Genomic DNA, 25,985 nt, shown 5'->3' with positions numbered 1-25,985 from the left:
ATTTTCAGACACAGAGATGACCATCCAAGTGACGAGTGAGCCTTTTAAAATCGCGTCCAGAGATCAGAGACAGGGGGCATCACAGATTCCAAGGGACCTGTCAGAAGGCCTAGTCTCTGAAGACGGAGGCCACGCACAGCAAGGGCCACTGTGCACCCGCCAGGAACTGGCAGCAGCATGGAAGCAGCCTGAGAGCAGGCGTGGAAACCGGGACCTCCGTGCTGTAACCACGGGAAGCGAACTCTGTCACAACCAAAGGAGTCGGGAGTGGCCCTCAAGCGTCAGGGAAGAACAAAGCTGGGCAACCGCCTTGCATTTGGCCTTGCGAGTCCCTGAGCAGAAATCCCAGGCACAGCAAGCTCGGACTTTGTCAAACAGAACCCGGGGCTAATAAACGGATGCTGCCCGAAGCTGCTAAGTCTGTGGTCACTCACTGTGAAGCAACAGAAAACTAATCCAACGCATCACTCCGACCCACCCACACCCACCTCCCCACCACCCAGCCCAACATCTACTGTAGTCGATTCACTGCAGTACCATTGCTTTTCAGCAGAGAAGTATATGGCCTCCTCCTCCTCCTCATTGCGATAAAGGACAGGGCAACTTGACACCGAGAGGATATCGGGGTCCGGGGAAGGCAAGGAGTGCTGTGGGTGCTGAGGGTGCTGGGGGTGCCGGGCGTGGACCTGGTGAGGGGCGTGCGGAGGAAGCTGTGCGCGTGGACACTGCGGCGAGGCCGGCACGATGCTGCGGCGGGAGCGGCACAGGCTGCTGCTTCTGGCTAACGACCCAGCGGGTTTGGCCATGGTCCCTGAAACGAAGCACAAACACACATATGCACATGAGACCAGGGCTGCCTCCAGGCACACCGCGGACGAACGCATGCACGCACGCGCGCACACACACACACACACACACACACACACACGGGAGAAGGGCTCTTACTACCCGCCACCCCGGAACGGGCCCTCGCTGGGTAAGGACCTGCATTGGTCATTACCCTCCCCCATCATCTCTACTGCTTCTTGGCAAAGTTCAGAAATAAAAAATTAAAGTGTGATAAAAATGAAAGCAGGTCTAGAAAATAAACAGAAGAGAACATAAACACACGAGGCTCTAACATGAAATTTGGCATTCCTAACCACAAAGTCTTGAAAATTTATCCAAGATAGTAAATCTTTAAGTTAAAAAATCAATACAGCATATTAAGGAATCTGTACTTTGTTGCAAAACTTTGTTAATTTCACCATTACAGGATGAAAACTATAAGAAAAAAAAACAGGCTGTATTTTTCAATGGGTATCTCTCGAGATCGTGTAACTTGTTTGAACTTCAAGAAGGTTTTTTTTTTTTTCTCATGTTTCTAGTTTTGATTTAAATTCTAGTTAGTTAAGATACAGAGCAATATTGGTTCCAGGGATAGAATTCAGTGATTCATCGCTTACATATGCTCATCACAAGTGCCCTCCTTAATACACATCACCCATCTAAGTCTATCCCCTGCCCGCCTCTCCTCCAGCAAGCCTCAGTTTGTTCGCTGTAATTAACAGTCTCTTATGGTTTGCCTCCCACTCTTTAAGAAGTTTTTACTCAAGGGTCATTTGAACACTGTATACATAGTCTCCCAACCAGTTAGGCAGAGGTCAGACAAAAACTTGTTTCCTGAACACTGATGACTGTGGAACTAACCAGAAGTCTTAGATCATCTTGTTTCTGCTGCCAGTCTCTGCCTAGTCCCGTGCAAGTAGAAAACTGCCCCTACACACTTAATATCTTCATAGAATGGGCACTCCATGTCCTTGCCTTAATTGAAACCTAACCCCCCGAAGTCAGAACAGCCTTCGCAAGCTGAGGCTGCTCCCTGTTGTGTATACCTCATGTGCTGCAACACCAGAACATCAGGTTGGTGGCCTTCTCATTCCCCAACACTCTTCTCTGGAAACCCTCACTCCTACGACCTTTTATAAAAACATGTTCTTTCTGAAGCTAACACTAAGCCACTTGAATCTGCCGTCTCTACAACCCCACTCGCCCCACCTCCCAGTCATTTCCTTACCTATCTTCCGCTTGAGCAATCTCATTGGTAAGACCTCCCAACACCTTAACCACTCATGGTTTCCCCTCTTCTCCAGACATTTACACCGCCACCCACTCTCAAACCCTGTCTTGCCCTAGTCATTCAGCGCTGCTCCATTTTTGGTATTATATATCAAGACGGCAGACGGACAACTGAGATTCGGACCATGCATCTACCTTTCTAGTTCAAACACTCTGCTCCTTCCACTTATCTGTCCCATTCTCTACTCCAAGCTCAAGCACCTTAACTCTTTTGTGTAGTCCTTCTGTTGCCTTTATTTGCATCTTCTACATCCCAATAGCATTTAAAAAATGCAGACACAATAAACCTAAAAAAACAAAACGCTAAACAATAGCAGCGACAAAACACTCTTCTCCATCCTCAGACTGTTCAACTGACTTATCTCTCTTCCTTTTATGAAGAATTTCCTCTGTTACTTTCTCCACTACTTCATTTTATTTCATTCAGAGTGTAAAGTGCTCACATACAATTTCGCCACAACTGTTCTCAACAATTCATAATCTACTCCCTTGTTGCTAAATTCAACAGATTGCTCAATCCTTCCCTGACATTTGACCAGCACCTGACATTGATTATTACTCTGTCCTTCCCTTGACTTTTCTAAATGCATTCACACACTAGGCTCCTTTTACACAACAGAATAAAGGAAAATAATAATACAAGTGATCACCTCAAATTACACAGGAAAGAATTTGGTGAAATTTAACATCCACTGATTTAAAAGGAAAACCTTTCTTAGTAAAACAGGAATAAAATTAATTTCCTTAAAAGCAATCTACCAAAACCAAAACCAAAAAGAAAAAAAATAAATCACATTTCACGGTGGAGAGCATTCCCTTTAAAGTCAGAAATGGCAATTGTTATTGCCTGCAATCACTGCTATTATTCAACATTTGACTGGAAGTCTCAGACTAGAAAATAAGGGGGGGGGGACATAAGGACTGAAAAGGAAAAAAACAACTTATTACTGCACACACACAAAATCCAAAAGACTCATATGAGAATTCACTATTTCTGTATATAAGATACTTAGCAAAGTCAACAGCAGTTCCCTAGACATCAGCAATAAGCAATTTCACATATAATTTTTTTTTAAGAAAGTTAACGTGTAACTACCAAAAAAAAAAAAAAATCCTATGGGGATATCCAGAAATTAATCTATTTTTTTTTTTCAGAAATTAATCTTTTTAGAAAAGATGTGCAAGAACAGTACAGAGAAAAATTTAAATTTTACTTAAAGACATAAAAGCAAATCTCAATAAATAAATTTATGAGTAATAACTCTTCCCAAATCCATCAATAAATTCAAAGAAATTCCATTAAAAGCTCAATAAAACTTTTTATGGAATTTCATAAGCTAATCCTAAAATTCATATTGGCCAAGAATAACAATTCTGAATTTGAATAATAAAGGACGATTTAGATCTAGCAAACCCCAACACATACTATCAAACTATAAATAGCAACTAAAGCAGAATGAAAGCAATGGAACAAAACAGAGAGCCTGCAAGCACGTGTGCACCTGTGGAGAGAAGTGGAGTTACAGATGAGCAGGGAGAGAGCAGGAATGAGGCTGGGACACCTGTTTATCCACACATCAGGAGACAGATTTAGATTCCTATCTTGCAATATGAACAAAAATAACTTCCAGGTAGATTAAAAGACTAAGGGATTAAAGCAAATCTAAAAAACTTTTAGGAGGGGAAACATCTATCATCTTCTAAAAAAGACATTAAAAAGCACAAATCAGGTTCACCAATTTGTCATTAGAAATGTTCTTTTAAAAACTCCTATGATTGAAAAAGAAAACAACAGAGTTCACTTAAAAAGAAAAGCCAAAGCCTGAGAGAAGCTATCTACAACCATCAAATAACCAGACAGAGACAGCAAAAAAAGAGAACTACAGGCCAATATCCCTGATGAATATGGATGCAAAAATTCTCAACAGGATACTAGCAAATCGAATTCAACAACATATAAGAAGAACTATTCACCAAGATCAAGTGGGATTCATTCCTGGGCTGCAGGGCTGGTTCAACATTCGCAAATCAATCAATGTGATACATCACATTAATAAAAGAAAAGAACCATATGATCTTGTCAATCGATGCAGAAAAAGCATTTGACAAAATTCAGCATTCTTTCTTAATAAAAACCCTCGAGAAACTCGGGATAGAAGGAACATACTTAAACATCATAAAAGCCATTTATGAAAAGCCCACAGCTAATATCATCCTCAATGGGGAAAAACTGAGAGCTTTTCCCCTGAGATCAGGAACATGACAGGGATGTCCACTCTCACCGCTGTTGTTTAACATAGTGTTGGAAGTTCTAGCATCAGCAATCAGACAACAAAAGGAAATCAAAGGCATCAAAATTGGCAAAGATGAAATCAAGCTTTCACTTTTTGCAGATGACATGATATTATACATGGAAAACCCGACAGACTCCACCAAAAGTCTGCTAGAATTGATACATGAATTCAGCAAAGTCGCAGGATACAAAATTAATGTACAGAAATCAGTTGCGTTCTTATACAATAATGAAGCAACAGAAAGACAAACTGATACCATTCACAATTGCACCAAGAATCATAAAATACCTAGGAATAAACCTAACCAAAGATCGCAAAAGATCTGTATGCTGAAAACTACAGAAAGCTTATGAAGGAAATTGAAGGTGATACAAAGAAATGGAAAAACATTCCGTGCTCATGGATTTGAAGAATAAACATTGTTAAAATGTCAATGCTACCCAAAGCAATCTACACATTCAATGCAATCCCAATCAAAATTGCACCAGCATTCTTCTTGAAGCTAGAACAAGCAATCCTAAAATTTGTATGGAACCACAAAAGACCCTGAATAGCCAAACTAATATTGAAGAAGACGACCAAAGCGGGAGGCATCACAATCCCAGACTTTAGCCTCTACTACAAAGCTGTAATCATCAAGACAGCATGGTATTGGCAACAGACACATAGACCAATGGAATAGAATACAGACTCCAGAATTGGACCCACAAACATATGGCCAACTAATCTTTGACAAAGCAGGAAAGAATATCCAATGGAAAAAAGAGTCTCTTTAACAAATGGTGCTGGGAGAAGTGGACAGCAACATGCAGAAGAATGAAACTAGACCACTTTCTTACACCATTCACAAAAATAAACTCGAAATGGATAAAGGACCTAATGTGAGACAGGAAACCGTCAAAACCCTAGAGGAGAAAGCAGGAAAAAAACCTCTCTGACCTCAGCCGCAACAATTTCTTACTTGACACATCTCCAAAGGCAAGGGAATTAAAAGCAAAAAATGAAGTACTGGGACCTCATGAAGATAAAAAGCTTCTGCACTGCAAAGGAAACAATCAACAAAACTAAAAGGCAACCAATGGAATGGGAAAAGATATTTGCAAATGACATATTAGACAAAGAGCTAGTATCCAAAATCTATAAAGAACTCACCAAACTCCACACCCGAAAAACAAATAATCCAGTGAAGAAATGGGCAGAAAACATGAATACACACTTCTCTAAAGAAGACATCCAGATGGCCAACAGGCACATGAAAAGATGCTCAACGTTGCTCATCAGGGAAATACAAATCAAAACCACGCTCAGATCCCACCTCATGCCAGTCAGAGTGGCTAAAATGAACAAATCAGGAGACGACAGATGCTAGAGAGGATGTGGAGAAACGGGAACCCTCTTGTACTGTTGGTGGGAATGCAAACTGGTGCAGCTGCTCTGGAAAAACAGTGCGGAGGTTCCTCAAAAAATTAAAAATAGATCTACCCTATGACCCAGCAAGAGCACTGCTAGGAATTTACCCAAGGGATACAGGAGTGCTGATGCATAGGGGCACTTGTACCCCAATGTTTTTAGCAGCACTTTTCAACAACAAATTATGGAAAGAGCCTAAATGTCCATCAACTGATGAATGGATAAAGAAATTGTGGTTTATATACATTATGGAATACTATGTGGCAATGAGAAAGAGTGAAATATGGCCTTTTGTAGCAACGTGGATAGAACTGGAGAGTGTTATGCTAAGTGAAATAAGTCATACAGAGAAAGACAGATACCATATGTTTTCACTCTTATGCAGATCCTGAGAAACTTAACAGAAGTCCGTGGGGGAGGGGAAGAAAAAAAAAAGAGATTAGAGAGGGAGGGAGCCAAACCATAAGAGACTCTTAAAAACTGAGAATAAACTGAGGATTGACGGGGGGTGGGAGGGAGGGGAAGGTGGGTGATGGGCATTGAGGTGGGCACCTGTTGGGATGAGCACTGGGTGTTGTATGGAAACCAATTTGACAATAAATTTCGTATTAAAAAAAAAGAGAAAATATTAAAAAAAAAAAAAACACTTTTCCAGATCAGTAAGGAATCTTGGGAGAGATTCCATAGTAGGAATAAGCAACTCAGATAGGAAGAAATCTGAATGACAAACACTAATAAATGAAATGGTACTCAACCTCAAAAGTCACCAAGGAAATAAAAATTGTAGTAACACTTTGGTATCATATAATACTCAGGCAAGTCACAAAAGAAATCAGATTATCCCAAGTACTGGTGAGGATAGAGGCAGAAAAGCTCTCATAAACGGTGGGTATACAAAGGAACAGAGCCATTTTGAGAGCGACCTCACAATGCCTAGTAACAGCTGCCCTCCCAATGACTGAACGCGATCCATTTTCCAGGTATCCACCCAGAGACTCTCAAACTCATGCATAAAGGAGATAAAGGTAAGGTAAGGATGCTCACTGCAGTACTGTCCGCAAAGGCAAAAAAGTGCAAAGAGCCTACCTATCTCAGGAGAAAAATGGATAAACTGTGGCTTATTATCATGAATAAACAGATACACTATGGTTAAATCATTAAACAGTTATAGTGAATTTAATGTAGTATATTTATATTTAATGCAGTATACAGAAAATTTCTAAATATATACTTGTGAGCAAAAGGAGCTGCAAAACATTACCTACAGTTTGATGAACATTTATGTATGTATATGTATATATATATATATATATATATATATGCATACATATATTATATATATATATATATATATATATATATATATATATATATTTAATTTGAGAAAGAGAGCCTGAGACAGGGAGAAGGGCAGGCAGAGAGAGAAAGAATCTTAAGCAGGATCCACATTCAGCGGAGCCCTATGCGGGGCTCAATCCCACGACCCTGGTATCACGACCTGAGCTGAAATCAAGACTCAGCCACTCTACCGACTGAGCCACTAGGTGACCCCCGTGAGCAAAGTTTTAAACAATTTTGTCTGTTGTTTATAGATACATCTGCATATAATAAAAGTAGAATAGGCTCTTCTTACAACTTGAGAAGAGTAGGAAGGTGAGGCCATGTGCTTTAGCTGTATGTATAATAGTTTATTTTGGGCAAAGAGATGAATTAAGGCAAAATATTAAAATCTGTTTATCTTTGTAGCAAGTAAACATTTTATTTTCAGTACTTATAAGTACATCTGAAGGACTTAATAATTAAGAACTTTTAAATAAATTGCAACCACATTCCCACAGTGAATATTTAGCAGATACTATAAAATAGGAGAAATCTATCATCTGTTCTCCTGCCCACAAGGAGCTAAGCTTTGACAATATTCTCTCTCCTTTATTTAGTGTTTATTTATTTATTTTGAGAGAGAGAGAGAGAGTATGAGCAGCGGAGGAACAGAGACAGAGAGGGAGAGAGAAAATCCCAAGTAGGTTCCGTGCTGTCAGCTCAGAGCCTGACACGGGGCTTGATCTCATAACCCACAAGACCATGACCTGAGCTGAAACCAAGAGTCGGGTGCTTAACCGACTGAGCCACCCAAGGCACCTCTCTCTTGTTTATTTATGCAAAATTAAACACAGACGTTATTATTCTGCATACAGTTCTACAATCTTTTACTTTGCTTTCAACACGCCACAGGCATGTTTCCTTACCGTTATTTCACTTAGACAATTTATACATACCCATGGTACAAATGTAAAACTTTTCAGAGGGCATGTAATAAAACGGCCTTCATCCTGCCCTAGACTTCATCCTACCATAGCAGAAGAAATTGTGCTTTCCTAACTAAGCAGAGTGCAGTATCACTGTTGTGCCACTGGGTGGAAGTAGAGCTCTCAAAGTGCAATCTTTGGCAGGAGTTCTTGTTCACAGATAATAAATTTGATCACAGAATTTCTAAAACATCATACTAAATTTAAAATCAACTTTTATACTTTTTTCAATTTCAAATTTCTCTGTATTTTACAATCACTGAAAACTTAAGGTAATTAGCCACACAGAGCTATATTTTGCCCCATCAAAAAGAACTTCAAAACAAAAAAGCCAAGAAAATACATTAGTTAATTTAGGGAACATATCTTCATGCATACTTTTGATACTGAAGAATCACGGATTCTGAGGAGGAACTGTGACTTTAAAAAGCTACAATTTTTAAACAAAATCAAATACTTATGAATCAGTGTTGCATTTGGCAAGTTTGAGGACATATAGTTCAAATAAACACAAGCTGACAATATTCCAACAGCAGAGCTGGCCCAGATCTAGGTATAACTTTGCAACTGTAACCACCCTGCAGCATGGGGCCAGTGAAATGAGCACATTCCAGCATTCACTGCATTTATAATCTGTCCTCTCTTCCCTCCTGTTTTAAGAGTCTGGTGGCTCCCCAGCTGACTCCTGTTATCTGCCATTAAGCCTGAGAATTAAAGCCACAGAAATGAACCCAAGCGCATAGTCATTCACTATCTATCTGCAAATTTAGGGCTTTATTTCATAAAAGTTTAAAAATTAGAACTCTCTGTAAATCATAACATCAGGAAAACTGTAACAACTGGATAGAAAAAATTCAAACTGGAAAATGTTTACATACGATTTGTCTTGAGACTAAAATTTCTACATAAGTTTTTCAACCAATCAATAATTAAATTCTGTTTTCCATTCTTTGGAATCTTGTTCTACCTACACTGTTTCGAAAAGTCACAAAGATTGGGAGAATGAATCAGGCAGGCAATAACAAGGATGAAGAGTTTTTCAAATGATTTCTAATATAAGAATACACCCATTTTAAATTCAAGCTCTCCAGAACTTTGCAAAAAGTCCAAATATGTATTAATAAATTCTAAAAATAATTAACAAAATCTAAAATACTTAAATTTCACCTTCCTACCAAAATGCATTCCTTACAATGTAAAAATTTTCAAAGAATGCAGCATAACAAAGCAATATTATGAAAACTGTCCACGTTAAAACCACCTTTGGCTCAATCAGTTAAGCATCTGATGTCAGCTCCGGTCATGATACCACGGTTCCTGGGTTCGAGCCCCTCGTCAGGCTCTTGCTTTGTATCCTCTGTCTCCTTCTCTCTCTGCCCCTCCCCTGCTCTCTTGTGCATGTGTGCACGTTCCCTCTCTCTCCAAAATAAACAAACATTAAAAAAAGAATTATAAAAAAAAAAAAATTTTTTTAAAGCCTCCTTTGGAGGCGTTCCACTTCCTAGCAACAAAAAAATGTTTTCCTTAACATAAGCACAGTTTACATTTTATTTAAAAGTAAAGGGATTCAGTGCTTCAGGAGTTAAAATACAGCAAGATAATACTCTTCTCAATGAAAGGACAGAATGAGAAAAGCAAACCAACAACAACAAAAACATACCTACTGGGAAGGGCAACTCAATTTAAGATAAATCACAGACAGGCTCAAAGTCACACAGTTGGTTAGTCAGTGGCAGAGCTAGGACCAGAACTCAAGTTTCCAAGATCTTCCCCTAATTTTTACTATAGATTAAGCTGCGATTTGAAAGGATATTTACCCTCAAAGCTGAGTACTTCACCTGTACATTATTTAGCATGTATGATGTATTACTTTATACATATGTGTGTGTATAGATATACACAGACATGCATCTGATGTATTATTCTCACATAATAAAGACAAATTATTAATCACAAGTAGAAAAAAGAGAAAATGAAGAACGAACAAAATTTTTATCACAGATTTCAAAGTCAATGAGTCATAAAAGGCATGGTAGGAAGTTACTTTAAAAACTGCACCAACTCAGGGCGCCTGGGCGGCTCAACTGGTTAAGCATCTGACTTTGGCTCAGGTCATGATCTCACAGTTCATGGGTTCGAGCCCCGTGTCGGGCTCTGTGCTGACAGCTGGGAGCCTGGAGCCTGCTTTGGATTCTGTGTCTCCCTCTCTCTCCGCCTCTCAAAAATGAACAAACATAAAAAAAAAAATTTAAAACTGCACCAAACTCTCTTTTTTGAATTCAGCACTTACCAGGAAACTGTGACACTATTGGGGGCGTATCTTCATCTAAATCATCAACTCCCCCAGCAATTGGATAGGGTGGAATGGAGACTCTGGGCATCACCACCCAGCTGTGATCAGAATACAGGGAAGAGGTCAAGCTGGGGAGGCCCGAGTTATGGGCTATCTGAAAGCCACAGATCTTCTCAATCTGTTGCCAGCGAAAAAGTCGTTCTCGTAAACAAGTTGTCAACTCAGAGAGTGCTTTCCTGTAAAAGCCAAGGTAGAAATTACTTATGGTATCAACGAGTCTTTAATATGGCACTAAAAAAGGGCAACTACATGAACAGACCATGGCAATAAACTAATTTCAAGAATAATTATCCATTCTCAGAATTAGTATAAATTATGTAATTGTACATGATTAAATGATAAATTGTCCATAAATTACAAATTTCAGCATAATACAAATAAACAGGTAACTAAAACAACATTCTTACTTTGCTTCCAGAATTTTGTGGTCTACCTCATCTAGGGAGGAGCTGTGTGCAACATGCAGAGTCCCAAAGACTGTACTTCTTTTCTTTTTAATCTTCTCTGCCTAGAAACCCAAGGAGAGAGAAAATAAGGTAGGTCTGGAAAAAAAATAACACACATACAAGCTTATTTTGTTTTGAATATATTAATAATGATGAAACCAGTGGAGAATTATATAGCCAAAATAAGGCCCTAATTTCCAGAAAAGGAAACAGATGAAGGAGAAAGCATGCTTTCCTAAGCCAATCAACAGAATTCAAAACTTTGTTCTGGAAAATTTTTCACTTATTTTGATGGTTCAGAAAAGACCCGAATCTTCTATTAAAACTAACAAAATAACATTAATTATATCCTACTGCAATGAGGTGTTAGTGAGTGAACTGAGTTGTTTTTTTTTTTTTTTGCTAGAAATCAGATTAAAACTTAATCTTATTTCACACAATTTAATTAAGAGTCAAATATTAATTTCTAGTAACTACTAACCTGAATCAGATATGAAGAAGCAACCTGGAGGAGAAAAGCTCTGTATAAAACATTTGTGATAATGATAATAGGGATGGTTTTTAAATGACACTAAGGTCATTCTGAAAAGCATATACTTCTCTACATACAGTAATTTTACTCTACGGTCTATGATTATAAGAGTCCATTAAGATAAGTAAGTTTCAATTCACAAAAAGAAGGTACAACAAATACAGATTTTATTCATATTTTTCTCTCTTAATTGGTTACTCTCTTTAGAAATGTATTAAGTTTTGAAATAGAGTACCTCATCCTTAGCAATAGCTAACTGCATTTCAGCATTTTGTCTTTTAATATTGTAGTACTGTACTTCTACTTCATGTGTTAACTGAAGCCATTTCTGAAGTGCATCTGGGACAGACCAGCTGCTCCTGAGTTCAAATTCTTTTTCAGCCTTTTTCAGTGCCATTCGAACCTGGGAGTGAGGGAGGAAGGAAGAGTGGGGGAGACAGAATGGATGCGAGAGGGAGAGAAAGAGGAGGGGGGGGGGGGAATGGATGGAGACGGAGCAAGAAAGAGAGAGAAATGTCTTTTTTTAAAAAAGATATTTATATTGAGATACATTTTAAGAAATTAAGATTGTTTTTTGGTATCAAAGTTAAGAGAGAAAGCAATTTGAATTATGCTCTTCATAAACATCTTTCTCAAATCACTGAGTTTAAAACAATGTATTTCTAACATTAAAACTAAAGCTGAACTGGGGCGCATGGGTGGCTCAGTCAGTTGAGCGTCTGACTTCAGCTCAGGTCATGATCTCACGGTCTGTGGGTTCGAGCCCTGGATCAGGCTCTGTGCTGACACCTCAGAGCCTGGAGCCTGCTTCAGATTCTGTATCTCTCTCTCTCTCTCTCCCCCTCCCCTGCTCATGCTCTGCCTCTCTCTGTCTCTCAAAATAAATAAATGTTAAAAAAAAAAAATTTAAAACTAAAACTGAAGTTTTAAGTGCATCTTAACTCACTAAGCAAAGCTGGAAAGCCAAAGGGTAGAAGGGGTTTACATAGATCTTAAGCTGTATTATTTATTTAGTTTTTATATTTTATAATAGCCAGACTCCCCAGAGAGAAGAAAATGCCAGGCACGTACAAACCAAAACTGATCATGTTTTTCTCATAACGCGGGGCTTGTTTGTGGAGAACATAAAGAAGTATCCGAAACACAGTGAAAACACTGTCCTGGTGCCCCTTCTAATGTTCCCAGAGGGCACTACTGTAAGCTATTTACATGGACCATTTTTGAAGGTTTTCACATCTTCTTTATGGTTACTTATTTCTCACTATTACAAGCAAGTCTGTCCATTACAGTCTGTTTCACCTACTTCTACTCAATTCACTGCTTCTAACATACCAGAAAGTAGATAAATCAGCATTGGCAGACCATGTGTAAATTTTAAGAAAATAGGTTCTGAGTGAGCCTCTGCTTGATGTTTCCATGAGAAACTATACCTAGGCTTCAGGGTCAGGATGTCAAAGTCTCCCTTTGACTGCCCTCTAGGAGAGCCAGACAATAAACAGTTAGAAAACTAAAATGCTTAGTGCATCAGTTGGTATTAGATGCTAAGGAAAAAACTCTTAAAGCCTATGAAAAGAACACAGAAAGAAAAGACAATTCATTCTAGAAATGATTCATTTGAAAACTAGCAAGAGTTCAAGCCAAAGGTATGTAAAGACACACAACAGAATATAAAGAGTTATGTACCTACTCAAGACCTTGAGACAAAGTCACAAATGAACTAGGGAGCATCCCACTTCTGGAGCACCGTAACTGCAAATTATCTTCCTCAAAGCCAAGTAAGGTCACTAGAAACTCCACTCCGAAACTCATGTGCAGAACAACGTCTGATCTGAACAAACCCAACTTACTTAAATAAACTTTACTGTGTGCCAGAATAAACTAATAAGAGTACTGTACACAAGTTTGTTCTGATAAAGAAAAGGAACAGCTGTCAGGTACTATAGAAAGCAAAGTATAAAAAGAAGTATTTTGTCAAAACTCCAAAATTAGAAAACAAAAGCACAATGGGGCACCAAGTAGACAATCAGAAGTAGTGACACTAAAAGTGAGACATTACTCACTGAAAGCAAAATCCTAAGCAACGCGTGCCCGACACATTTCACCGTGCCATGAGCGTGGGACAGTACTGGCTTCCACTGGCTGGCTAAGCTGTGTGGATCCCTTCTCCCTCAGGAAGACAGACTTTGAGGCCAGGTCCCGGAACGTGGAGCTCCATATACCACCACCAAGTCTGGGTCAGCAGGCCCTCTTTCTCACAAGATTTACACTTGTAAATCTTCTACAGTTTCTACACGATTTTCACTGCCAAGGAACTAAACAGGGAACCTATTTTCAAATTTCACTCAAGTTTTTCTCTTTAATCATAAAGACTTATGTTATGTCCATACATTCATCTCCCCTAAAAGAACTCAATAAATGCATGTAACATATAATGGCTATATTTCTAGCATTAACTGAGGCTGAAATGCTTCGATTGACTGTCAAATAATGTTTCAAAATTTTGGAAATCATGACCTTCCAGTAACAGCAACTATTTTAACTATTTTCTCTGCTATTATTCATTAAGTTTATCATTTGACGTAAATTCCAGCCTTTAGTTCGAATTACATGGTTATTCATAGGGGCATGGACCCAGTAAAAATTGAGTAATTAAAAGCTTTTAACAAATGGTGAATTATTAAATTGTTTACAAAAATGGTAATTATATACCTACTTTTTGTGTCTCAGGAATAGACCAGTACTAAGTAAAAACATGGTATCACAGAAAGAAACACCCTTTATATCTGAAAACATGATTCTAGACCCAACTCTATGATTATGACTTCTGTGACCTGCAAGCTCTTTACTTTCTAACCTGAGGCTTATTGTCTTGTGTAGAACAGGGGTATACTACGACTCATCCTGACTGTGCTTTTCTTGAAACTTCAAATACAAAGTAATTTATGTGAAAAGTATTTAAACCACACAAAACATGAAGCAGTACTATTATTCACCCAGAAGTTTTTGTTTTAGGGGAAACAGCACAATGCACTGTATGTGCCTGATACTCCTGACTTCTAATTTTGAGAAGCTGATTATCTCCTTACAGTCATACTTCCAACTGTGTGAAGCTGTGGATTACAGGACATTATACGTAAATTAGCTTCCCAGTTAAATTTACTTCTATAAACAAAACTTTTAACAGTATAGGAAAACATGAACCTTGGAATAAGACACACAAAATCTTGCCTTTGCCACGTAACAGCTGTGTGACTTCAGGCAAGTTATTTAACCTCTCTCCACATCTCATCTGTAAATGAGGATAATATCTATTTATTGTGAGGATTAAAACTTCTGAGCAAATCATTTGCAATGTGCACAGCACAAACTTCTGGCACACAGTAAGCACTCTTAAAATTGTGTTTCTTATTACTATAATCATGTTGGACAGAGTTCTTTTTAAAATACCAGTGTAACTCCTTTAAACTACCCCTTACTGATTCAGGATCTCATTAGGACTATTACATCTGTACTGGGACATATCGTGGTGATCCTAAGGTCTACTGACGTATGCAATGCCTCTCTGCCAAAAAACTCAAATTAGAATGTTTGTGATTTGTGGGTCCTTTTCTATAGGATGCCTGCTCTGCAGTCACCTGTAAAATACTGCTATCAGTTTATGTTTCCATAGAAGAATTATCACTACTGCTTTCTGATTTGCTCTTTCTTACCTATAAAGCTCAGAAAAATAGCTAGCAAGCTTTTTAGCTTAGTACTAGGAATAAACCAAGAGTTAGAAGCCTTGGTGGGAAAAGGAAATAAGTTCTCACAGGAATAAAAGGCATAATATCCAACTTTTGAACACAGTAGAATTTTGGCTAAGCTGTTTTTTCTTTTCTTTTCTTTTCTTTTCTTTTCTTTTCTTTCTTTTCTTTTCTTTTCTTTTTTCTTTTCTTTTCTTTTCTTTTCTTTTCTTTTCTTTTCTTTTCTTTTCTTTTCTTTTCTTTCTTTTCTGTTAACTCCCTTGTCCTTTACTACATTCTGTACAGATAAGGTTTGCCAGGTAAATAGGACCTGACCATAAAATACACGTAGGAGTCAGCTTAAGAGAACAATCTCCTTACACGGAAAAGATCCAACAAACAGATGTCTGGGGTATGAGGGAAACAATAGCTAACCATTAATAAGAGAGATGGCTGCATTTAGTCAGACAAATTCTACCAAAAATGACAATCCTGAAGGAAACAAATGCACACTGAACATTTATTTTCTCATGAGTTGAAAGTGAAACTCATTCATCACACAATTCTTACTCCTTATTTAGCACCTGGCCGAGAAGGCCACAGGGCACACGGCAGAGCAGGGGGCAGAACACCCAGGTCCTCGGCCCTGCTTTACAACCGAGGCACTCTCTGATCTTGGGCAAGCCTTCTCGCCGGCAGCTTCTTTATCAGTAAAGAAAGGGTCAAAGTCAGAAGAAGGAGAGGAGACCACAGAAGCAGAGGTTGGAGTGACATGTTTTGAAGATGAAGGAGGGGGCCAAGAGCCAAGAAATGCAGGCAGCCTCCAGAAGCTGGAAAAGGCAAGGAAACAGATCCTCCCCTAGAGCCTCCGGAGGAATGCAGCCCTGGGAGTCTATTTTAAACTCTGTCTTAGGAACTGTAAGATAGCAAATGTGTGTTGTTTTAAGCCACTAAGTTTGTGGTAATTTTTTATAGCAAGAACAGTAAGTAAACTAAAATATCTGTCTGTAATTAACTTTTGCCGGGACCCCCTCTCCGCCTCCCTGAAGGAGCGAGCTATGCCTGCAGGCTCACGTTCCATCTTGACTAGCAAGGTAGCGGCGGATACTGGAAAGATCTCTTTAGACAACTTCACAATTTTTAGCAAATTATGTTCTAAAACCATTTAACAGGATTCAAATGGATGTTAAATAGAGATTCTTTACCCTTGCAGAGAAGTTTCACATTAGATATACTTTACTAGGTTACAGTTAGATACTAAAACATATTACAGATGTTAGATTAAATAAACACCTTAAATTCACTGGAGATAATTAACTTGGCACAGGGTAAGATTTCATGAGTGAGTGAACACGATGGTAACTTTATCTTTGAATTATTACTTTGTTATTTGCTACATGGACTTTGATCAATGCTAACAATACAAACAGAGAATTCTTTTATTAACTAAGGAAGAATATACAATGCCACTAAACGTAGAAGACCAAACAGGAAAAGCCCCCCCAGAGTGGCAACGCAAACGTCCTAACACACACTTTTTGTGGAATGTCAATACCTGTTCCAGTTCCTGCTCTGCATACTGCCTTCTACTCAGCTCACACTCGGCTCCTTCCCTTAGCTCTCTCAGCCGACAGGCCTCTTCCTTTGCGTAATTGATTTCATCCATCATTTTGCGCTCTAGATTTTGCTTTTCTACAGCAACGTTTCTGTTTTCTTCCTGTGCCTTTTCAAGCCTTACGGAATGATAAAAGTAAAAATTCCTCACCAAAGTTTCATCTTTTTTATGAAGAATAACTACATATCAAGCAACAGAATACATGTTTCAATCCAAAATCACACTATTTTCTATTAACCTTACATCTGAATAGCAAAACAGCAGGTGGCCCATGGTACAGTTGTTTGGTTATCTTGAGCTCAAAATACAGTGATAGCAGGGAATCACTCTTCAAGCAAAGAGACTTCTAAGAAATTCATAATTATCTAAATCATGTTAAAAATAAAATTTCACGAGGGGCGCCTGGGTGGCTCAGTCAGTTGGCCATCTGACTTTGGCTCAGGTCATGATCTCATGGCTCATGAGTTCTAGCCCTGCGTTGGGCTCTGTGCTGACAGCACAGAGCCTGGAGCCTGCTTCGGATTCTGTGTGTGTGTGTCTCTCTCTCTCTCTCTCTGCCCCTCCCCACTCACTCCCTGTCTCTCTCTCTCAAATATAAATAAAAACATTAAAAAAATAAAACATTAAAAATAAAATTTCACTATACATATCACTCCACCTATATTTATTTCTACTGATCTGCCCATTTATTCACTAGAGCATACCTTTAATATAAATCTATAATTAGGACATTGTAAGTTTTATAAAAATATGAAGTGTACATACATTACTGATATGTGTAACAAACTAAACATAAGTGTGTAAGCACACACCCACATTACATTTTCACAAATTGTATTTGCCAACATAAATAATAAGACTTATAGCTTTTTAAACGTACCTCTCTTGTAAGTCCATGAGACTTTGCTCTGCGGTTTGTAAACTCTCCAAGTCTTTCATCATTTTTGCGACATGTTCTTTTGATGTCTTATTCTGTGTGTAAGCAAACCAGCACCCCCCAACACCAATTACTATAGAAACTGTGAGAATAAAATCCTTCATCCAGTTATGAGGCGGGCCTATGAAAAAAAGTGCAGATGGTCAAATTAATCTTGGAGTGTAACAGAATCTTCATACAGAGGCATTTTGTAGTAGGTAGCTAAAACAAGCAAATGTTTTTTGATGAGCCTCCCATAAACAAGCTCCATTCTTTTAAAAACTATTTCTTCAAACAATCAAAGTGCTTATCGTAACACTGATATACTAGACCCTCCAGAGGGCACAGAGAAGCCCACATGGATGTACCACACCCCTGTGGCACAGGAGGCAGTAACAAAAGTTCTGGGGACCCTGAAAAGGCAAGAGTATCTCCAATCATGTCCTCTGTGGGGTGAAAGCAGGCATAAAGAATACCACCACTATCATCCCAACTGCTTTCCTTCAGTCAGGTTAGGGACATGTCATGCTTTGATACACACACTGGAAGCCTAATCATTCAACAAAAGAGCATTTCCCCCCCCAAGCAAGCAGTCATGTCATGAAGATTAGTCAGTGATTCTCAACCAAGGGCGATATCTCCCACAGTGGACATTTGACAATTTTTGCTTGCCACAGCAGGAAGGGTGTAAAATGGGTGGGGGAGTTGCTACTGGTATCTAGTGGGAAGAGGCCAGGGATGTTGCTGAACAGACAAAAACGCACAAGACACTTTCCTGCCCTGCTTCTGCCAGTGACAGAGAATCACCCAGGAATCATCCAGCCCAAATCATGAAGTGCCAAGGTTGAGTAACCATGAGTTAAATGATCATAACAAGTCATATTTTAGGTGCTATTTGCCAGAGATTTCTGGGTTACTAGCAGGAAAGAACAGGATCACCTTCTCCACCACGAGGCATGTCAGTAATTTCCAGCAGTTTCTACAGTAAGGAGTAAGGAGCCAGGGCCTACTGTCCTCAGTGATACAAAACACAGAAGTCACTAGTCAAATAACTTCCTAGTCTATCCCTGACTCTTAACACACACTAAGATTCAGAGGGCTCTCTGGAGTGATACACAATGATAACGAAGACAATGTAATGCATGATTTGCTTCCAAGAGATAGAGTTTACAGCGGAAAAACTACCGAACTGCCCAGGCCTCCAACACGTCTATGTTGTATGTGTGATGAAACATGGGGCTCCGCAGACATCAGGACTTCTCGTGCTCACTCAGGTTCGTGTGTGTTTACACCGTGTGAGGAATGCCAAGCCCTATGCCAGACACCCTATTTCCAGAGCTCACGCCCTCACCTCCAGTGAAACAGATGCACTGCGGAAGACCAAAGTCTCAAAAGGATTTATTTTTACTTCCGCCTCAGACTGAGAAGTTCAGCTCAAGTTCTAGTTTAAACATGAGCCCAGTTCAGGCCAAAATATTACTCACCAGAAATAACAATAAAGAGAATGGTCAAGTACCAAACTCTATAGTAAGCGCCACAAACTGAAAAAGATTTCAGCGAAAACTCCTTTACAATGTGTGTCTGTTCGTTTGACAGTGTTAGTTTGTCATAAATCTAATGCTGGTGTTCCCACTGCAGGGCTCATTCCCTCAAATAATAATTCTAAGACAAACACATTAAAAAGGTAACGCATCATTAACTTCTTCGCCGGTTTATTAAAACATTTGTTTTCAGCATTCTTTTGACTAGTTTGGTTTCTTTTCAAATGACATGAAATACTGTTTTGGCTTAGAGGGAGTTTGTTTCTGGCTTAATAAAATATAAATATTCTTGACCAAGTTGTATACAGAGGCAAGTTATATAGTTTCATTCCTATTTGCACCAATCATTCACATGAACGAATCAGACAGAATCTCACAGAAGACAATCCCCAACAGATTCAGCAGAAAACTTAGGGTGTCACCTCTGTGGAATGCCCGGCATTTCAGGAGCGTTCGATTTCCTAGGGTTTGTAATTTCCAACAACAGTGCGTTTCCACCAACTCTCACAAAGCAGAGTTCCAGCTGTTTGACCAGCTGCTCTCAGCCTGAGCCAAAAAAGAACCACCAGTCCCATCATGGAATCTACCCAACGGCTCCAGTAACCCTTTTTTGGTAGTGTCACCCCCCAAACCGATCACAGAAACCTGCGAGTCTCCTAACTCCGAAAACTGAGGTAAAATAAATATTAGTTTCCTAATTTATCATTTCTGGAAGCCATTTTTCTTGTATTAATTGTTACTCCTTTTTGGCTTCTGAAAAATAGAATATAAAACCTCTAAAAATGTAGAATATTCAAAACTTTTCCCCAAAGCTTTTTAAAACTTGAAATTAAATAAACATATTAAACTTCCCTTCTGAAAAAAAAAAAAAAGTATTCCTGTCAAAAGTAAAGAAATACAAGGTTTATTTTCCTTACAAATATGACATAATAATTTCTTAAATGTTCTTCTTCAATACAATCAAATAGCATTCTCCATCTTGTGCTTTGCCAGGATGGTCTGTTATCATGGAAAATTTCAAGTGGATCTTCAGGAACCAGCTTGGCAATGTGACATTCCACATTTCAATGACAGAAAATCTCACCCTATAAATCTTTTAAGATGATATTACATTTCCTTTATACCTAATAGACGATTTTCTTAGTGTTTTATCTTTCTTACTTTTTCTTCTTTAAATAACAGGGGTGCCTGGGTGGCTCAGTCAGTTAAGTGTCGAACTTTGGCTCAGGTCATGATCTCGAGGTTAGTGAGTACGAGCCCTGCGGTCAGCGCAGAGAATGCTTCCGATCCTGTCTCCCTCTCCACTCCTCCCCCACTCATTCTCATTCTCTCTCTCTCAAAAATAAATTAAAAAAAAATAAAAATAAATGACAAATATGTGATCTGATTATTCTTTTGCATCATACTCTGTGAGAGAGAATACTAACGTGTTAGAGGTCCAAACAAAACCACATCCAGCGCCTTGAGCTGAAGTTTTTGTCTGTGACTCCGATCGCTGATTTTCAACTGGGAGCTCATAAATGAAGGTTCATGCACTGCTATCCTGTTCATTCAAAAAATATATACATATTAAATGAAAATATTTCTAGTATGTAAATTTAAATACTTGAGCAATACATGTAATACTTTACACATTAGTGACGACCTACTACTGTTAAGAGCTCATCCGTGTGATTTAATACTTTACTAATATGTGTCAAAAAACTTCTCGGTGCAAACTTAGCTGTACAGACACCCTGCATTAATTATTTACTTGTTATGTTGACGTTTTTGTTTTCTAAGGTTAACTTTATGCTATAATTTACTTGAATGCAGAAATTTAACTAATGCAAAAGCATTTTATAACCATTAATTACCTCTGCATTTTATTATCATTTCACAGAGAACAAGAAAATTGTTAGGTAATTGACTTAACATCAATAGCAAACTATAAAATATACTTTTCAATTTAGATCGTATCGCTTTTCTTTAAAAGTGTCTGAAAAACCTGTACCTTTACATTCTAATATGTAAACTGTTTATAAATTAAACAGAGTCCACGGAAGTCATAAGTGAGAATAAGAAGTCAGCATGGTTGGGGGGAGAAAACAGACATTTATGTAATAGGAAATACTGAACCATTTCATTACCAATGAAAAAAAAAAACATGGAGGGGGCCAAAAGGCACAGGTGAAAGAAGGAAATAAAATCACTTTGTTTTGGACGGCAAATCCAAGTTGCCCCATCATCAACTAACATTTCTTAACAACCAAGTATGATACCAATGAAGATCTTATAACACAAAGTCTAATAATAATCATATAATAGTTAATAACAATGACGATAAAAACAAGCATGTACTATATGCCCGGTCCTGGGTCAAAGGCTAAATCAAAATTGAAGAACACCTCAAATAGATACAAAATTCCCATTTCACAGATGAGGAAACTAAGGTAGGGAGAGATTGAGTAACTTGCCCAATTAGTAGCAAGAGGTGGGGCAGGGATTCAAACCCAAATATGTATGATTCCAATGACTGTACTCTGAATCCACTGCATTTTATTATGAAAGATACCAGAACGTGTGAGTGTGCAGAAGTTACAAAAACTCCTATAACTGCTACAGGCTTCCATAAATCTTTACAGTGTAAAGAACTCTTTCCCTTTGCAAAATGCCTTCCTTCATCTTCTCTGCAAGTACCTTTTGTGTATGGCTCCTGTTACACCTTTAACGTGACACTTCCCAAACTGCTGGAAGGCAGAGCTATGTCTTATCTCAGTATCCCCAAACCTAGCATTATGCTTGGCAAAAGTAGATGCTTGATAAATGTTTGTAGAATACATGAGTGAATGCATGGATGGATGCATGAATGAATTAACAGCAACAATACCGGTAGACTAAACTCAAGAGAAACAACGAGATGTAGTAAAAAGGATACCACATAACAGTTTTATACAAGGTTCAGTATGAGCCCGGGAGGTGGAAGTGGTTCTACCTGAGTGGGTGAGGATGTCAGGGGAGTTCACACAGGTCTGAAAGGAATGAGGAGGCATGCGTCAGGCGAAGAGAGCCTTAGTTTAAGCTCTGGTAATAAGAATTTCAGACTATAGAAAATCAGTAAAAGGCTTATGATAACCGTGATAACATAAAACTAACATAATTTGGGCTACCTACTGCAATGCGACAGTATTTTAATGTCACAGAAAGGAAACAATGAACTGCTGTAGGTACCTGTCCATCTGGAATGTGTAATACATTTTCTTACACATTCTTCTAAGTAGCTCTTGTACCTACAATTACCCTACAAAAAGTCCCGTAACTCATATTGCTATTTAAGTTAATTGATACTTAAGTCCCTTTAAGCGAGTCCTCTAATTGCCATTACCCCTATGAAAGGGGCTTGATGATGGGTATTCTGGTTTCCCTTTCTTCTCCGCTCACAGAAGCTCCCGTGAGCTCACCTGAAAGCTAAACTTCTGTATTTATAACCTGTCTTTTCTGGTAACATGTTCACTATTTAAAAAAAAAAAAAAATTGATCTGGATGAAGTGTGATGTTATTTCAACAATTCTCCAAGAAGCTGAGCTATCTCTGGTACCCCTTACTTAACCAAAGGAAAAAAAGTGGCTATAACATTTATTGCCAACACACTGAGCAACCTATTTCATTTCATGCTGTTGTCGTACAAAGAAACTTCCCAAAAGACAACATAAGAAAAATACTAGGAGTTCCTCATAACTAGGGTAACATACAACTCAAAACAAAAACAAAAACAAAACAACCCCAATCCCTAAACCCTAATCCTAAGTTTTAGCTTAGAAACTTATTTAAAAGCAAAAACCCTATCTTCATTTTGTCTTCTTTCCACCATCTAGTTGCACCTTGAACACACCAGATACTCAATACAGACTTGTTGAACTGACTCTTATTCCCATTATTTCCTCAATATAACCATATACACAGCAAAACCAGTAAAATACTGATGTTGATGTTCAAAATATATTTACGGGAGATACGAAAATTTTCAACTCAATCCAAAATCTGAAGTCCAAAGAAACAACAGCCACTTATTTCAATAGAGTATGTAAGCAAATCGATTAGAAATACAATATGCATATTTCATCACAAATAATAATGAGATAATAAGGGATTAGAGTCTTTTTTGATTCAAGAAACATTTGAGAGAGGAATGGAACATAAGCAAGTTCTGGTAGAATCGTTGCAAATTTTGACATTTGAGTCTTTAAAGATTTTTAAGTTAACTAATGGAGATTTAGAAAGTAAAATTTAGAAAACGAGTAATTCCAGGCATCTAAGGGATAAACTGGAATCCTAGACTTTGGTATCAGATCTATCTAGGTTCAAGTGCTGAATTGGGCAAAATATGGTATCAGATCTATCTAGGTTCAAGGGCTGAATTGGGCAAAACATTTGACTTTTCTCTGATTTGCTTTTAATCTGCAAAATGGGGATAACAATACATACTTAATTTTAACCATGAAGTTTAAATGACATAATACAGAGTACCTTTATGTTATATACATTTTAAAATGGTTGCTATTAGGGATACATGGGTGACTCAGTCACTTAAGCATCCAACTCTTGATTTCGGCTCAGATCATGATCTCACAGTTCGTGAGTTCAAGCTCTGCATTGGGCTCCTTACTGAGAGCACTGGAGCCTGCTTGGGATATTCTCTCTCTCTCTCTCTCTCTCTCTGTCACCTCCTTAGAATCAGAGGCGTGTGCTCTCTCTCTCTCAAAATAAATAAACTTAAAAAATGGCTATTATTTACATTTTGTTTATTAAGCTTTTTTTTGAGCTTTAACTTGTGGCCACCAATATTGTGACTATTATTATTAAAGAATACAATTAAGAAAGATCTGTACATTAACTCACTCAAATAGGTTTTTCATAAAGGTGGATTCATATCAAATGAATATGTTTTTGTTATATTTACCACATGGTCAGAGGTTGGGCTTTTGACGTTATCTAACAAAGATGTAGTTGGCCTACCTTCTAATTCCAAAAATTACTTTCTTTGGGAATAAATTTTAAAAAGAGCTTGATTATTTAGACAAAGAAAAATGATTAAAACTTACAAATGCACACCTTAAAAAATTAAAGAATGGATATGATATTTCCCTTGAGCCCTTAGTCACAGAGATAACTTATAAATTTGGCACAGAAAAGTAACATCTAGTATATAATTCTCCTTGAGTGAAAAAAAAATACATTTGGATAATAAAGACTCACCTGGGAAGCGTTGTTCCTTTGACATTATTGTCTCTAAAATTCTTCTCATATTGGGGTAGTTCAACAAATTCTATCAACCACTGAAGCGTGTCTTCAAGGGTCCAATTATGAACTGCAAGAGATAAAAGGGGAAGGCATATTTTAAACATAATTATCAGCTTGGAAACTTTACATAATTTACACATATATATTTACATACACATACATACACATGTATATAAAATTACTAAAACTTCGGAGGATGTTAGATTGAATTTTCAATTCAATCAACACAAAGTACTTAAATGATATCTGGCATTCTATGAGAAGTTGAAAACAGCGGAGACATACTTCCTATACTTAAGTTTATAATCTATAACAGAGAAAGCATGAAAGAAAAAGAATAAAATATTAGCGCGATTAATTCTAAAATAAGCATCTATGCAAAATTCATACAGGAGGAAATAATCCATCATTTCCCTGGTTGTAGAAAAACTTACAAGACATGTATCTATTCATTCATTCTTTCTTTCATTTAGTCATCCATCCACAGGATACTGTAAAGCTTGTGAATATCAGGTTCCATTCTAATGCAATGGAATATGGTAATACGCAAATGCAGAAAATCCTTGCCCTCATGGGATGGTGGGGGGGGCAATTTACAAGAGGAGGAAGAAAAGTGAAGAAAATTTCAGACAGTGATCAGCTATTAAGAAAGAAAGGAGAAAGATGTCAGGATCAGCCTCTGAGGAACTATTATCTGAACTGAGACCTAAAACTTTGCAAGGAGCCAACACTGTGATCATCCGGGAGAAAAATATCTCAAACAGATCAAAAAGCTAGCAGTATAAAGGCCTTACTAAAGGAATGAACTAGCTGTATTTGAGAAAAAGAAAGAGAAAGCAGAGGGGCCAGGTCATAGAAGACTTTAAAAAATTCTGGATATTTTTCTAATTTCAGTAAGAAGTGGGGGGGGAGAGTAAATAATCAATGTTTTTAAATCTATATTTACTCTTCAATGTGGATAATGGATTGTAGATTCTGTAGGAAACAAGACTGAAAGCCCAGAGCAGTAAGGAGAACATTCCTTTATATAGCAGTCCACACAAGAGGCTATATCACTCTTGGACTATGGTGTCAGTAGAGGATATGGTGACAAGTGGTCAGGTTTAGGATATATTGTGGGGGAGAATGCTGTTAGATGTGTTCATGAAATAGATGGGGGCTGGTAGCTACAGGAAAGTAAAAAACAAACAAACAAAAACAAAACAAAAAAAAGTAGAGAGGATAGTACTATCAACTGCAATATTAAAGAATGGGAGGAACAGACTGGGAAGACAAGCAAGGCAGGTGACAGAGATCAAAAGTTCTGTTTTTAGACATGTTATATTTGAAGGATATATTAGATATTTAAGTGCGGACACATAGTAGCAATCAGATATACAAGTCTGGAGCTTAGGGAAGAGTGCGATTAGAAACAGAGATATAAAAATTGAGAGTCTTCAGCATTTGGATGGT

At 38.0% G+C, this 25,985-nt stretch overlaps 1 protein-coding gene across 3 annotated transcripts in view; it reads right to left on the bottom strand.

Moving 5' to 3' along the window:
* Positions 1 to 25,985, bottom strand: part of STIM2 (stromal interaction molecule 2) — a 150,337-nt gene that overhangs the window by 6,010 nt on the left and 118,342 nt on the right. The window contains exons 4-12 of one of the 3 annotated variants that reach the window (XM_047091062.1): positions 24,489 to 24,600; positions 20,681 to 20,796; positions 17,677 to 17,854; positions 16,737 to 16,914; positions 11,695 to 11,862; positions 11,409 to 11,432; positions 10,889 to 10,989; positions 10,419 to 10,657; positions 538 to 811 (exon numbers count right to left, since the gene is read on the bottom strand). In XM_047091062.1, coding sequence (XP_046947018.1) covers positions 538 to 811; positions 10,419 to 10,657; positions 10,889 to 10,989; positions 11,409 to 11,432; positions 11,695 to 11,862; positions 16,737 to 16,914; positions 17,677 to 17,854; positions 20,681 to 20,796; positions 24,489 to 24,600 — 1,390 coding nt within the window. The remainder of the gene's footprint in view (positions 1 to 537; positions 812 to 10,418; positions 10,658 to 10,888; positions 10,990 to 11,408; positions 11,433 to 11,694; positions 11,863 to 16,736; positions 16,915 to 17,676; positions 17,855 to 20,680; positions 20,797 to 24,488; positions 24,601 to 25,985) is intronic. The other 2 variants (XM_047091063.1, XM_047091065.1) reach the window with 2 other exon arrangements.

The sequence above is a fragment of the Lynx rufus genome, unplaced genomic scaffold (assembly GCF_022079265.1).
Source record: "Lynx rufus isolate CCGP_SWC_20201006 ecotype Redwood Valley unplaced genomic scaffold, mLynRuf1.p SCAF_3, whole genome shotgun sequence".
NCBI classification, from domain to species: domain Eukaryota; kingdom Metazoa; phylum Chordata; class Mammalia; order Carnivora; family Felidae; genus Lynx; species Lynx rufus.
Note: the sequence above shows the minus strand (reverse complement) of the source record. Positions and strands in the feature narration are given on the sequence as shown.